Source organism: Colossoma macropomum, unplaced genomic scaffold (genome assembly GCF_904425465.1).
Source record: "Colossoma macropomum unplaced genomic scaffold, Colossoma_macropomum, whole genome shotgun sequence".
NCBI lineage: Eukaryota > Metazoa > Chordata > Actinopteri > Characiformes > Serrasalmidae > Colossoma > Colossoma macropomum.
Genome location: NW_023494803.1, coordinates 1,912,644 through 1,927,586, shown reverse-complemented (window position 1 = coordinate 1,927,586; position 14,943 = coordinate 1,912,644). Strand labels below are relative to the sequence as shown.

The window sequence follows — 14,943 nt, the reverse complement described above, 5'->3', positions numbered from 1 at the left end:
TTGTATTCTATAATAGGTGGAATATTCCAGACAGCTAACCTTGCCTCTAATTAGTGTCCGGTAATACCGTGGTCAGTGTTGTCCTGCGGGGCCACACACCTGTCTCTGTTCTCCCGGTTTTAAGCCAGCCGTTGGTGTGAATCCTCCTGACCTCTCCCCGGAGAAGGACGTCTGCGGAACGCCTCTTGCACAAGGGGAGCGCCGACTGAGCTCTTTGTCCTGCAGAGGCCAGGGGGGCCGTGGGACGGTGGAGAGAGAGAGGGCCACTAAAGCTTGTGAGCTTTAAGGAACAGCTGCAAGGGCAGTGAGGAGCTGAGAGGGGTTCTCTGGAGAACTGAAGAGAACAGATAGTGGGCAGCGGCTGTGTCACATTCTCTTGAAATTAAGGTGAAAAGTACAGTATTTAATTGCCTGAAATCAGATGTGCCTTAGGTATTTTTTGACCTGCTTGCTGTCCAGTAATGTGAAGATGCTGTGGTCAGTGGAGGTTCAGACTTGCTCTTTGTGTCACTGTTTGTAAGCTGTGGTTAACGGGGCCATGCTGAGATAATGGCAGATCTCCATTCAGAGCAGGGCCAGGGAGGCCTAGAGCACTGACCGAGGAGCGACTATTTCACTAGGAACGTTTAACAACCTCCACCAGCTGCTCTCTTAGCTCAACATGTACATGTACAGAATATTTCTTTGCTTTGTTCATTCTTTTGTTAAGGACATTGGACTTTCCCCAAATATTGCATTCTGTTCAAAGGATATTGTCCACTTTGTCAGCTCTTGTGTTGACATGCTTTAATATAGTACACTCTTAGGCCCAGTCCCATTTCTTCTTTTCACCCCTACCCCTTGTTTTCGAGTGTCACCCTAACCCCTTGGAGCTGAGTTACAGGGTAGTGGCTGAAATCTTTCCTCTGAAATGGGACCCTCAAATAAAAAGAGCATCACTTCATTAACAGCTACCAGCGCTGCTCTGTAGGCGACCCTGCCAGTCTGCAGTGACAGCAGAGGAGGGTAAAGTTCAGCTCCTCACTGCTGGGCTTTAGTTACATTTAGGGCATCGCATGATCTTCAAAGAGGGGGGCAATTATTTATTATCACCCACCGCTAATTCTTTGGTGATACGAAGCTGAAGTCAGATATTCACCAGATTCTTGTTCAAATTTTCCTGTTCCACCTTAAATGGTGCAGCAGTTACATTCTGGCGCTTCAGGCGTCAGAACTGCTGGACTATTTAAGGTGGAACGGGAAAGTTAGCTAGCTAACTAATACCGAGACATTAGCAATTATTTTATGCTTGTTATGAAGAAAACAACCATAATACACTGAAACGACATTAAACTAAGATAAAATAATGGTTATCATAATTTTTTAACAGAGAAAATTCTCACATCTGTGGGTTTCTTTGATCTCTTGTTCTCCATCTTGCTGGTTTTTCTTTTTTCCTCAGAACTCTCTGTTTGGAGTCTCTGAAAAACCTCCGTTTGGAGGGTCATGTAGTCCCAACACTACACCCTCCCCCTCTATCTCAACAAGAATCGGGACACCCTACCCCTAGACGTGAACACACAAAACAGAGGGCTAAAGCCTCAGTGGTAGGGGCGAGGGGTGAAATGTAACTGGGTCTTAGTAGCCTTTTGCCCAAACAACAAGGAATTTGTCTCTATCCAGTCACTGGGCTTGGTAAAGAAACTGCATGTGTGGTTCTTAGTAAATGTGTCATATACTTCTGTTGTTTTAGATAACAGAAGAATGTTACATTAATTACGTTAGTTATACGTAAGCTTTACGTAGATGTAGTATTTTCTTCATATGTTTAACCAACTTATCTTGCTTATGTTATACAGGAAGAACAGATAGCTGTTCACTGCAGCTCACTACGTAGGTCTCACGCAATATTGTCTCGGAACAACGCAAGCATATCAGTGCAGCCTGATACAGTAGCATGTTTGAAGGCAAACGTGATGGCATCAGAACTACAGGAGAAGGCTGGCAGGTGGGAGGTTGTGGAACGCAGTGTGCTGTAGATATCTGAGCTGTGAAGTCTTAATTGCAGCCCTAGATAAGGATTAGAAGGGTCTCCCAGACATGGTGATCTGCAAATACCTTGGCCTAAAAGGTGCTTTAATGCCCTAATGTGTATCGCGTATCAGGGCCAGGTAATTAAGTCTGAGCGTGCATGCACGAGTGTGTGTGCGTGTGTATAATATGGCTGGAGATAGTGATAGCATGTGCAGTCGTTTTTGATAAAATACAGCTCCACTGTACTGCTGTTTTTTGACATTTGAAAATAAATCTTGTTTGCAAAACATTTTACACTATAGAAAATTGTGTAACTATAGATAGTTGTGTAATGAAATCAGATACAGTACTGTTCAAAATTCATGTCTAAAAAACATGGGCATTAAGTACAAACTATTTATTTTTCGGCAATCGAGAAAAAAAGCAGGAAACATTAATTTAACTGATAATTTAACAGGACCCTCCACACATAAGGGTAATGTTTTTGTTTATGGTATTTACTGTGTTGACTGTTAATGTAATACTGAACACATTCAGTGATCATGAGGTTGGGGCTCTGGGGTGAACACCATCATCACCATCAGCTTCTTTGTTTAGTTAAATTTCTTACCTATTTTCTTTTCTCAGTAACGGCTTCTTGACAGCTACAGATCTACTCAGATCTATAGCGTTGAGTTTTCTTCTCACAGAGGAAGGATGAATGGAAACACCTGTGGATTAGCTTTTTTCAGATCTAAAACAAGAGTGGAGCTTGAATTTCTCCTCTCTCTAAAACTGGGGTGTCCAAATGTTTTTCAAAGAGGGCCAGATTGTACTGTATTAAAACACCTGAGTGTCGACATATGATTCAAAATTTTAAGTTTTCAAAAGATCATGAATAGAATCTGAGCTTTCTGCAAGCTACTGTGTTTCCTATCACTGTATAAAAGATGCACAAGGCTTCTTTTATTGTTGGATTGTTCATTCAGAGCAGTTTGGATTTAGAAGCGCTTATAATGAATAATTAAATTGTTTAAAAGTAACAATACAACATCTGTACATTTTTGGTTTTGTTGGGTAATGTTCTTCACATATCAAATAAACACAGTGTAGCCACGTTTTTGTTCGATCTTAAAGGGTTAATATTTACTGAACTACTGAATTTGCTCTGATGTGAAGTTTTCCATCTCACCAAAATCGTCAGTTTTCAGTGTTTAGTTTGAGCTTTATGTCTGTAGCCTTGACTAAATATCGTTCACTAAATGAAGCTGCAGGTCTGGTCAGCTGCCACCATCAGGTGAAAGGAAGAACTGCAACGTACTGGCTGGCGGGCCACTTATAATACCCTGTAAAACAGAAGCCAGGGGCCAAATAAAATCTGTCTAAAAATATTGAACCGGTTCAAACGGTTGTGTGCACACTGCCTGCATCTCAGTGGATTTCTCCAGGCAGATGCATGTATATCATATCTCCATTTTTGTCATTTTTTACTTTTTTGACATAATTTCAAAATGTCTGTTGTTCTTTACATTGTGTGTAAATTTCATGAAGAATGGGCCAAAACAAACGGCCCAAAATTACTTGGAAAGAAGTCTGGTTCCATTGACTTACATTTAAAGTAAAGTGGGTTTTTTCCTTCTCCTGTAAAGTTACCTTTTTGGAGATACAAGGTTTTCTTCCAACAATAGCGATATATACTTTAGGGTCACATTTTAAGCTAGTCACTTGGGGTGTTCTCTGAGAATACGGAGGTGTTCCCGTTGGAAATGAGGCCAGGGTGGCTCGTGCCATGTCCAGGGATGTAGTTAGAGAAAAAGTGAGTGCAAGGAGGGAGAGAAAAGTAACAGCAGTGGCAGTATCAAAGAGAGGTTAGCAAATGCCGCGTTCCGAGCTCTCCGCTGTCCCTGGAGCCCCCGCTAGTCTGTTATCACCCAGCCAAGCAGGGGGGCTTTGAAATTGGCACTTTCCTTCATGTGACAATTGTACCTGCTGATAGGCCATTAGATTACTTAGCCACTCGGCCCTTTGCGGCCCACAGTAACCCCGCTTTATTTTCCCTTTCATAACAGCTGTTTCACAGAGCTGGTTTTCCACTCTGCTAGGTGAGAGGTCTGTTAGAGGCAGCGCTTGTGAAAAAAGACCTTTTGTGTCCAATGATTGCCTGACATAGTTGTTGTGTGTGTTAGCTGTGCACTGTATGTGTGTATGTGTGTGTGTGTGTGTGTGTGTGTGTGTGTCAGTGAGAAAAAGAACCTGAAGGAAAATGGAAAGCTATGAGTTTTTAGTGTTGTCTTGTCATTGTAACGTTTACATTTAAACCTGTGAGTAAAATGTTATTGCATTTTTAGTTCATTAAAAATGTAGGTGACACAACTGTATTTATACTTACACAGTATTTTATGCATATATGCATTTTTGTGCAGTTTATATGATACAGCTGCAGAGCATTTTTACGTACTCTATTTATACGTACAATCCATGACAGTGCTGTGGCAGGTAGAACAATAGAGGACACATCACACGCACTCACACACACACACAGCACTGACCACATCACAGCCAGTAGCTCCCTCTGTTGTCCACTGCTGAACTGCATGGAGCAGGGCTGTCCTAACGCAGAGCTGCCAGTCTGCCTCCGACTTCCCACTGAGAAGCAATACACGAGCACTGCAGTCCTCTCACATGATCACACACACACACACACGCGCACACACAGCTTCCCACAGAGTGTGTTACTAAACACATCAGTCCTCTACCACACTCATCTTTCATAACTCTTGGAGGCTTATGTGTATCTGTGCTTACATTAATGTGCTGTGGTTTTCTGTATGGTTCTTTATTCATATACTGTTCCCCTCTTGATAAGCATGAAGTAAAGTCCTGTCAATATGCAATGAAATTCACCTCCAAAACCCTTTAAACAGGACTGAAATTAATGTTATTTATACCTGACATTTTTCTTTTGATTCAAATGCTTTATATATTTGACTTTTGAAAAATGTTTAAATATTTTGATGATGATATGAAAATTGTGGGCCAGTGCCAGTATCTGATATTGTTCTTGTATATATCTGCCTGTGCTGATATTGATGCCCGTATGTAAACATTTTATGAAATATGGAAATTGGCACTAGAGCCTCCTGGATTAGCATTCTGCATAAATATAGCATTTATTTCTATAGGGTTACAACTGCAGTAAAATGAATAAAATAAAAAAATATTTTAGCACAGTTGCCCAGTGTCAGCTGAACGGTCAGGTCTTTTGGAGTACAGTAAGTATGTTTGAAATACTGGTCAAATCTGAGCATCTGTCTGATGCCGATATTTTTATTTTTTTGCTGATATCTGTCAATGCCAATATGATTCAGCTATCATTGTGCATCCCTAATATTTATTGTTTAAACTAAGCATTGTCTGTTCTCATTGATTTAATACTGTCGTCAGAAGAAGAGGCCCCTGTGTTTCTATGTGAACAGTGCAGATTGGAATGGTTCTGAATAAGTGGCCTGCCTCTAGAATTTATTAAGGCCCAATTTTGACAAGTTGATTTTAAACAACTCCAGCGGCGGCCGCATTGACTGCGTGCTTGGCGGCCGAGCTGGCTGACATGTGACCTGTGTGAACTTGCCCTCCCCTATTGACTGCCGTGATTGATGCTCCGCCGAGCTAGCCCTGATAATTCTTAGCCGCGTGTCAACAGCCAGTGACCAAAGGGGTCATCACTTGTCTTTAACATTTCACACACACAAATACAACCGCACACAAGCTCTCGCCACCGATGTGCACACACACACACACATACACATACACACACACACACACACACACACACACACACACAGACAGACGTAGACGTAGAGGCTTGCATACAAACAAAAGAGGCCAGCTCGAGTTAACAACAATTTTGAGGCTGTGCGTTAGTTGTGTTGTCTTTTTACGCTTTTTTTCAGTATTAGCTCAAGTCTTTTGTCTGCCAGCTCTTGAATTGAATATCTGCCTATCTCTGCAGGGAGATCGTGCCTCACTTTTGGAGGCGAAGCAAGACGAAACTCGGCGGATGTAAAACACACACGGCAGCGAGCCGTGGAACAATGGAGGAAGGAGCTGTGTGAAAACTGCTAATGGAAACGAGAGGCAGCTATTGACACATATCGACAGTCGGGGCAATCAGCCCGGCCTGGCCGTGCATACTTAAGTTTAAATGTATTCAGCAAGGCTGCAGGGATTAAAGCCTATTAATGACAGCCTGTAGCAAGAAGCCTGCCTCAACAGTCTTTCAGCTGCCTTTTTTTCTTGAATGACTTTATGCTAAGGGGAGAATGTTAGCTTAGCATAGGGAAGAGTTGGCTATGCTAGGCCTGAAATAACATGATCTGATGTCTTTGCTGGTATTAGCTGTGGCCGTATTGATGTAGTGACTCGTGGGATAGGATTTGTGCTTTTTTTTGTTTTGGGGCTACTGATAGACGGGCTTAGGAGGCGGGGAGGTCCTGTTCTTCTTGATCACAGTCCCAAGGGGTCTCTTCTGTAGCAGTAAGTCCACTCCATCTCTGTTCAAATCACTGAGAATTAACACCTCTGAAACTTTTTTGAGATTCTTTTTCTACTCAGTCCTGACAGACTGAACTTTCTCTTCAGCTTCTCTTGGCGATAGAATTTCGAGGAAAGACATTTGCAGCATGGCGGAAAATTCACATTCAGCTCCTTCTAGTCCCTCCCAAGCTGTGTAAATTAAAACGTTTGTTTCTTCTTCTTCCCTCCATTCTAGTGTGTATCTGAGCTCTGAGAGCAGCAGCCGATTATGCACTGTGTGTCTGAGCACGCGCCCGCCGTTTGATCCACGCACATCTTAATATGAGGAATGTTTGTTGGTCCCGAGGGATCTCTCAGAACGCAGGTATCCCTCCTCTTGCCTTTCAGGCGTTTGCGTGCTCGTTGTTTCTCTCCAAATCGCTCGTCTTCCCCGATTCAGTGTTGACACCGTGTAATTAAAAACATAGTTAGAAAATGTGGTGCCATTCTTTTAGTCTGGGAGGCTTTGAATCTGAGCTTTAGTATTTTTTTGATCAGTGGTCTTATTTTTGTGATGCTAAGGAGGAGTTTACATTGTTTAAAAGCAACCACATGAATACATCAGGGAAAGTTTCTAAAGAAGTTAAGGAATCAAAATACGCACTTTGTGTTAAAACGCCTTTGTTAGACTCACTGTGTCCTTCAGCAATGGCAGAGTCCATGTGCTTTCACATTTCATTCCAGGAAACAACCTAATTTCTTCATAATTTATAAATACTATATCTTTTGATTGCAGTTTTTTTTAATGACTACATTTGGTTTAAAAACTTTCTTGCCTCTCTGTTTTGTGTTCCATCTCTTATTATAAAAGCTTGTTCACCCATTTTATGAATACACTAATGTGGCGCATGTGAAGATTATATTCTCTGATGCAGTCTAGTAAAAAAAAGCTTCTTTTAAAGCTTTTTAGCTTTTTGTCTTTCAATGAATGGGTTGCGTTTATTTGCGAGTCGTTCGTATGAATGCGTCTCTGTATATCTGCGCTTAGACCACCAAGTACAATATGTATCAGTAATTACATGTAATTACAAAATCCAGATCATCACTAATGGTCTGCCTTTTTAAATCAGATGATGCCTGTCTCTGATATAGTCATCTTTAATTGATATAAAGTTCAGTCTGAAGACAAATGATGTGCATGGCTCTCCCTTGACTATGTTAATGTGACTACAGAAGATGCTTGGTTTTCTAAATTCTCTTTGATAGGATCTCAGTGGGCTTATTTGGGCCTTTGTGTAAACAAATTCCCAGCTAGCCCTGCAAGTTTTACTGCTATGTGGTCTGTTCTAAGGCATAGCAAGGTGTATTTTTTGGTGAGACATGGGGGCTCAAATCTGCAGCAAGTTTTTGGAATACAAAAGGCCGGCCAGAGACGATTTGGGCGGCGGCGTGGTGGGGCAGACACAATAGTTAGCTGGCCGCTGCGGCTCCTGAATTTTCTTATCAGTGGGGAATTGTGCTGCGCTGAGAGCCCAGCAATATCTTCCCTGCTGCTGCTGGAAATGCGGCAAGCATGGTGACACACACACACACTCGCGCGCACACGCAAACACACATATACACGCTCAGGAACAGAGAGGTGCGCAAATGTGGCCCAATCATTCTGAAACAAAGGGGAGTCTTTGATCTTTTCTCACGGAACCCCCCCATCTCCGTGAATGATACACCCACTGTAGTGTTGGTCCAACCCAGAAGGCTCCTCTTCCATATGTGTTATAGTGTGGAGGACTTTTTTGCCAGCATTTCTCAACTTATGCCAAGACAAGTTGGGGAAAGTCTTTTGCACGGTCTCCCTCGCTCCAGGGCTCGTGTAAACACATTTATAGAAGTCAGTTAGCCCAGTATTTGCACTTGCCACGGTTCAGAGCTTAATAAAAGTGCTTGTTCTTTCAGTTCTCTGTGTGGACCTACTGGTGTGGGATCTTACTCGTGCGGGACAAAAGGAGCTATGGAGGGAGGTGCGGGAGAAAAAGAGCAAACACATTGCTAGCAGGACAAAGCTTCATTTACAGTGTTTTGTATCAACAAAGTGAGCGGCTTTATCTCTGCGCTTGACAGCGTGAGCCGATAAGCAGTGCTGTAGGAGAGACATGCGCTGCCTCTTTAAATCCCTCTCTCTCTCTCTCTCTCTCTCTCTTGTTATACCTCCCTCTCTCCCCCCTCCTTCTTTCTATCTCTCTTTCTTTCTCTCTCACTCACTCTCACTCTCACTCTCTCTTTCCCCCTCCCTTCTTTCTCACTGGCTCTCCCTGGTTTGTCCCCTCCCTTTCTCCCTCCGCTCAGTCTCTCCTCTCGCGCAGACAACGCCTTGTCTGGCTCCAATTGGCTGCGAAGGCACCAATCTGGCGCCAGGAAGGGCCGGGGGGACTGCATATGCAAAGCCTCGCTTCATATTAATGAGCAGCAATCGTGGCTTTAAGTCCTTGATTAGAAGAGTGCAAGAGCTTTTGGTCCCAACTGGCTGTGCCTATAGGCTTGTCACCGGGAGAACGCTTTCTGTTAATTGCACTGCTCAAGTGACGGGACGGTGAGAGGAGGAGAGAGAGAGAGAGACAGAGAGAGAGAGGCAGAGTAAAAAAAAAAACAACTTTGATTTATAGAAGGGGTTGCTCAAATGATGGTCGCAGAGCGCAAATGGAGTCGGTAGAACTTTCACTCCCCGAGTGTTTCTCTTTACACTCTGAACAAGAGTAGGTAAATTTTACAATTTTTTCCATTTCTCTACTTCTACCTGTGACTGCCTGACTTGTGTATGTGTTTGTGGGTCGTGCTTGTGCTAGTCGAATGCGTGTGTGTCTGTTACAAACAGTTTGCATGTTTTTTTGTATGGTACCTGCAGTATATGTCTTTTATTGAGGAACTGACCACTAGCGTGTAGGGGGTAGCTGTCACTGCGGTCACCGTCAGGTAGTGTCTGAAGCCGCGCCATGCTTGTATACGCGCGAGTGTGGATGGCTGAGTGCTGGTGCGCGGCTGTAGGTGCACTCGTCTACTGTTAGTGCTTACCTGTACCTTAGGCTTAGCTAAGCGCTCTTTCATGCCCTGTCTCAAAACCTACCTGACCAGTGTTTCTTTAACAGTCAGCATAAGTAGCAGAAAACAAAACAAAAAAAAAAAATAGGTCAGTGAAATAATCGTTTAGCGGGACGCTGTTCGAGAGAGGGTGCAAAGGAAGCAAGGGACAGCGAGAAGAAGGAGAGAGAAGCAGAAAAAGTGGTCTTAGAGCAGGAGAGGTTGAATTGCAGACCGGCCGCTCTGCATGTGGTCCACCGGAGGCATTAAAGACGGCGTGCGAGAGAAAGTGGTAGAGAGAAAGCGAGAGAGAGAGGGGGACAGAGAGTGGAGGACAGACGGGGAGGGGGGGCAGAAGTGGCCCTGCGCTTCAGCTCCGTCTCGCTCTCTCTCTCCGCTGTCAGAACGGCGGGAGGAAGCCCTGATAAAGTGCTCTATAAATCAGTCCGAGCTGAAGGGCTTGCGCCGCTTCCTTGAAGTATTTTTTTCAATCACATTTTTTATTGTAAATTGACCATGTTAATTCCTTTCTTCCCATTGTTGGCTGTGCCAGCCTTGAGAAATGTTGAAACTTTAGAAATCTGTCTGATCTTTATATATTTACATTGTACTTTTCTTTTTACTCAAGTGAGTATTCTTAATTTGGTTATTTTACAGAGGTTCTAATTTAGTTCTCTGTTGTGTAGAATTTCACAGCAAGTTTTTTAAAACGAAAAGTCACACCGTAGCCTATACCTGGCGTAGATACCGTCATCAGATAGAATGTCCATTGTTTTATGCCTTGAACATTTCAGGCCAAAAGAAAAATGACAGCAAGCAAGACGAGCGGCGGTGATGATTTAACGTCGTTCTAACTATTAACCTCTGGCCTGGGTTACAATGGAATACTGATAAGATGCTGCGAGCAAAGCCGCTGTGGTCATCCAGCGCATGAAACTGAGACATACATGCGGGCCAGTCACCCGTGTGTCCAGCTTGTGTGTTGCCCAAGCAAGACCAGAAGACTTATCAAGATTATCATAGGTGCAGCCTGTTATTAAAAGATTTCACTTTATATAGAAACGTTTGAGCCTGTAGGCATAAATGAAGGGTAGGAATAATAATGTAATAACTAATAATGCAGATGTTGTTTGGATCAGTGAACCCTTGGCTCAGGGGTCTGTGGGAGAGTAAGTTGTGGGATCCAACTAGAACAGCTTGGCTGCGTTTTACCTTCGGCATGCTCATTAGACTGACTGGATTAAGGCTTATGAAAGTAAATGCGGAGATAAGAACATCGCTTTTCCACAGCTTGTTTTTTTTTCTTTTCCTCATTTGGTGCTTACTCACCGTTTGATCTTTCCTTTTAATACAAATTAACTGGTGATATTCTAATTAGTGTATTAATGGTGGCAATAACAACAAGTGGCGGTTTAGCTATTATCATAATTACACGCGCTTACTGCCCTGCATGTACATTTCATTTGCATGCTCGTTTTAATATTTATGCACACGTTTCCAAATGAGGTTTGGGAAAGATTCAATATTTCAAAAGCAGATTTCACACCCCCTTTTTTTTGGTACGCGTATTTGTGTTTCAGTTTATTTGCTGGAAAATGTGATTTAATTTTGCTAAAATAGTTCATTAGTTTTAAGATCTGCATTTATATATTTTTGTCATACTTTTTTGTCTATTTTTTTAAATCTGGCTGTACATTTTCAGACATTTGTGAAATGTGTGAAATTTTTGCTACGTCTTTTTATTCACAAAACACGAGTTTAAATTAGAGGAAGTACATCATCGTGTGAATACAAACAAACAGTGTTTATTTGATGTTTTTATGACTGTAGCATATCTATATGAGTAGTAATAATTTATTCAATTTATTTCAGTTGTTTTACATTTTTCTACAAATCCTCCACAGCTGTCTGAATAAATGTATAAAAAAATAAATAAATTGTAGAGTAATTTTGAGTATAGTACAAATCTTGTTTATTCTTTTTTCCATAAATTTCTCAAGATTGAAAATCTGCATTTAGGCCAGGTTTACAAGGCAAAAATCAAGTGACAGCGTCCACCAGAAAAGCGGCAATCGGGGATGTTCTGTCTTTGATGCTCAGATCACCTAAACTGTACCTGGTGTCTTCATGATCGCTCAAGCATGTACAACCTTTTGTTGCTTGATGGTGAATTTTCAGACAGCGCAGACCAGCGGTGGCCCTTGAAGAAAATGTGATGATTTTGAGCTTATTTCCACCTTTTCTCCCTCTCGTTCTTGCTCCATATGAGAGGAAAGAGGGTGAAAAGCCCCAGAGGCAGGGATCAGAGAGGAATAAAGGGAGATTGCGTAAATTAAATTCCTTTTAATCTCCTTATGAAATCATTTACTTAATTTGTCTGTCAAATGATGTCAATATGCACACCACTGATTTATTTATTCAGTCCCCCCTCTCTCTCACTCTGTCCCTCTCTCTCTCTCTCTCTCGTGTGTGTGTGTGTGTGTGTGTGTGTGTGTGTGTGTTACCAGCATTGTTGCTTTTGAGCTCTGATTCGGGGCTCTCTCTCAGTCCCCTGTGTGAGAGGTGTCATGGTTTGTCGTCCGTGTGTGTGTCTGTCTGTCTCTGTGGCCTCTTGTCGATTTCTGTCTGGACACTCTTTTGTCTTTACGCTGTCCTGCTTATAGAAGACAGAGCTCTGCCACTTCCCCTTGTTTGAAGGGGTCTGAGGCATTCCAAGGGTAATTAACTCGAGTTAAAAGAGACAGAATGCCACCCCACACCCCCACCACCCCCCTCGTCCACCGGGATGTCTTTCAGGAGAAAAGAAGGGATGAGAGGGCAGTAAAGAAAAGAGGGGAGGTATATTTCTTGCCTTTTGTTCGAAAGGTGCAATAAGTGGCCTCTTGGAGTTGTGTGAGCGCACACATGTACATGTAAAGCAGCCGCGAAAAAGTCACATGCAGGTGCTGCACGCTTACACAGCTGTAGCATGGAGGGGGAAAAAGGGAGCAAGGGCAGATGGCACGATCGTCAATTTGTGTGATTCATGCTCAATCCATCTTTTTTCTAGTCTGAACAGAACCACCTTTTTTTAAAGAAAGATTTTTTTAAAGAAAGCCCACACCAGCTAAAGTTCACCCTTCATGCTGTAATTAGCAATCAGCTGTTACAGCCCTCGCCTTATATTAGAAATATCTGACTATTTGAAAGAGATTTTTTTCTTTCCCCCACTTTCCGTTTCCCTGCTCCCTGCAGATCTCCTCTCTTTCATCCATCCATCTCTTATTCTCTTCTGACCTGTTTTATTTATTTATTTGTTTATTTATTTATTTATTTAATTATGCCTACATACAGTTTCCTTTGCTATACATTGAAGAAATAGGGAGAGGGTGAATTGGACTTTGTAGTGTGGGACGATTAAGTTACAGGAGGTCAATAGAGACTGTGGTCAGTTCTTAAGCAGGAGGGGGCAGTTGGGTCAGATAAGCGTGTAAAAATAGGGCTTTCAGTCAGCGCGTTCCCTGAGGCCGGCTCTGGACGTTCAGGTTCAGAGGCAGGTTTTGTAATTATTTCTCTGTCGTGCTAAAAGACCGTGTTTGTGAAACGGTACCAGCTTTATTAGCTTTATTATATGCTTGTTTTTGGTTGAAGCAGAATTGCTTGGCTAGTCCCTTGTGGCTGGAATATCAGGGCTTTTAATCGTGTACTATCATGCTGACACATACGTACATGTGGAATTTCTCCTAAGTGACGTTTGTCAGCGCAACTGCTCCCTGTACATGAGAGTGTACGTGCACTTCTTCATACCAGAGAGAAGCTTCTGGAGCTAGAATCTGGATCTTAACCATTGGATTTGGGCAGATTCTGATATTTCTTTTTTACCTCCACTGCTCTTGTATTAAATGATGAAATTGTCATTGTCCTGTAGCAGAGAAAGGGAAATGAATGGCCATGTGGGCTGGCGGCTGACAGTGAAATATTTCGCCTCTTTCCCCTATCATACTTCATTTGTGTGCATGTGCGTGTGTGCGCCAGTGAGAGGGGGAGAATGTGCGTGCTGAGTGGAGAATGACAGGCTGGATGTTCACCGCGTTATGACCAAATCTGCTTCCTACTCTTGCAGTGGGACAGCAAGATGTATTTAGATCTCCTTTTTCCCTCACCGAGCCCACCTCACACGCTCTGCACCTCCTGTCCATCTATCCATGCCTTTCTTTCTCAGTCCTCCTTTATCTGCGGTTTTTAATGGTTGTATTTAAAGTAATAGGCACAGAAGTATGAAAGTTTATCTGGGATTTTATTTAAATTGCATGCAGTGACTTGAATAATTTTGAGTTAAGTTTTAGAATGTATGCGAGTTCGGTGGCCACTTGCTTTAAACATCTTCAGAATTTGTTTAAAGCTGTACTCTTAAATTTAAACATTGCAAACTGCTGCATGTTAAACAGATGGTCTAAAACTCAATTTAAAATTATGGATTTTTTCACTTTCCACCAAAGAGTTTTTACACAGCCCATGTAAAGAAAAACCTAAGGCTAAAATTTACAGATGTTTTATGCAAGTGATTGCTGGTGTACAGTATTTAAGTGTGAGGCAATAGAGAAGCTACATGTCGCTGTTGTCCGAAGAAAACCTCTCCAAAATGGTAACTTAACAGGAGGAAAAAACCTACTTTACTTTTAATTTCAGTCAATGGAACCAGACGTCTTTCCATGTCATTTTGGGTCCGTTTCTTTTAGTCCATTCATCGTGAAATTTACACACAGTGTAAAGGCCAACAGGCATTTTCAAATTATGTCAAAACTGAAAAATGGAGATACGAGGTTTTCTTCCAACAGCAGCGATATGCTAAATACAACGAGTGACCATATCTATCACGATTTGTGTGCGCATGCAAATGTGAGGTAGCTGACCTACTGTAAGGCCATCACAACAGTGGCAATGAGATATTCATCTACTGCTAATTCGATGTGATGCACCTAATTGAGCGTTCTCTCCTACGATTTAACGCGCAGTGCAACTTTCTTTTATTCGCGAGTGACTCATTTGGGATTAAATTGCGTATGATTTATTTACACTTATTGAGCAGCGTTTCCAGTTCGTGTAAACTCAGACTAGCGTGATTTCCCTGTCTGTAGATTATCTGAGCCATTCTGATTGGAGGCTTTTGCACAAATCTGCTTATGTGCCGCAATGTTTCCAGACAGCAGTGGATGTACCTGGCTGCAGGGGGGATATGGCATAATGTGAACCTGTTTCCGGTTCAGATCTGGGGACAGCACTCGCACACATGTACACACGTATGATGGCGCATCTGTAACACGCTACAGCTGTGAAGGATACTGCAGAATACTGCAAGCTTTTGTTATTGGTGAAAGAGGAGTGATA

The 14,943-nt window shown here is 42.4% G+C and overlaps 1 protein-coding gene across 1 annotated transcript in view; it reads left to right on the top strand.

Moving 5' to 3' along the window:
* The first annotated feature begins 9,002 nt into the window (after positions 1-9,002).
* esrrga (estrogen-related receptor gamma a) overlaps positions 9,003-14,943 on the top strand; it is an 83,550-nt gene continuing 77,609 nt past the window's right edge. Inside the window, exon 1 of the mRNA XM_036593844.1 lies at positions 9,003-9,254. Coding sequence (XP_036449737.1) covers positions 9,199-9,254 — 56 coding nt within the window. The 5' untranslated portion in view covers positions 9,003-9,198. The remainder of the gene's footprint in view (positions 9,255-14,943) is intronic.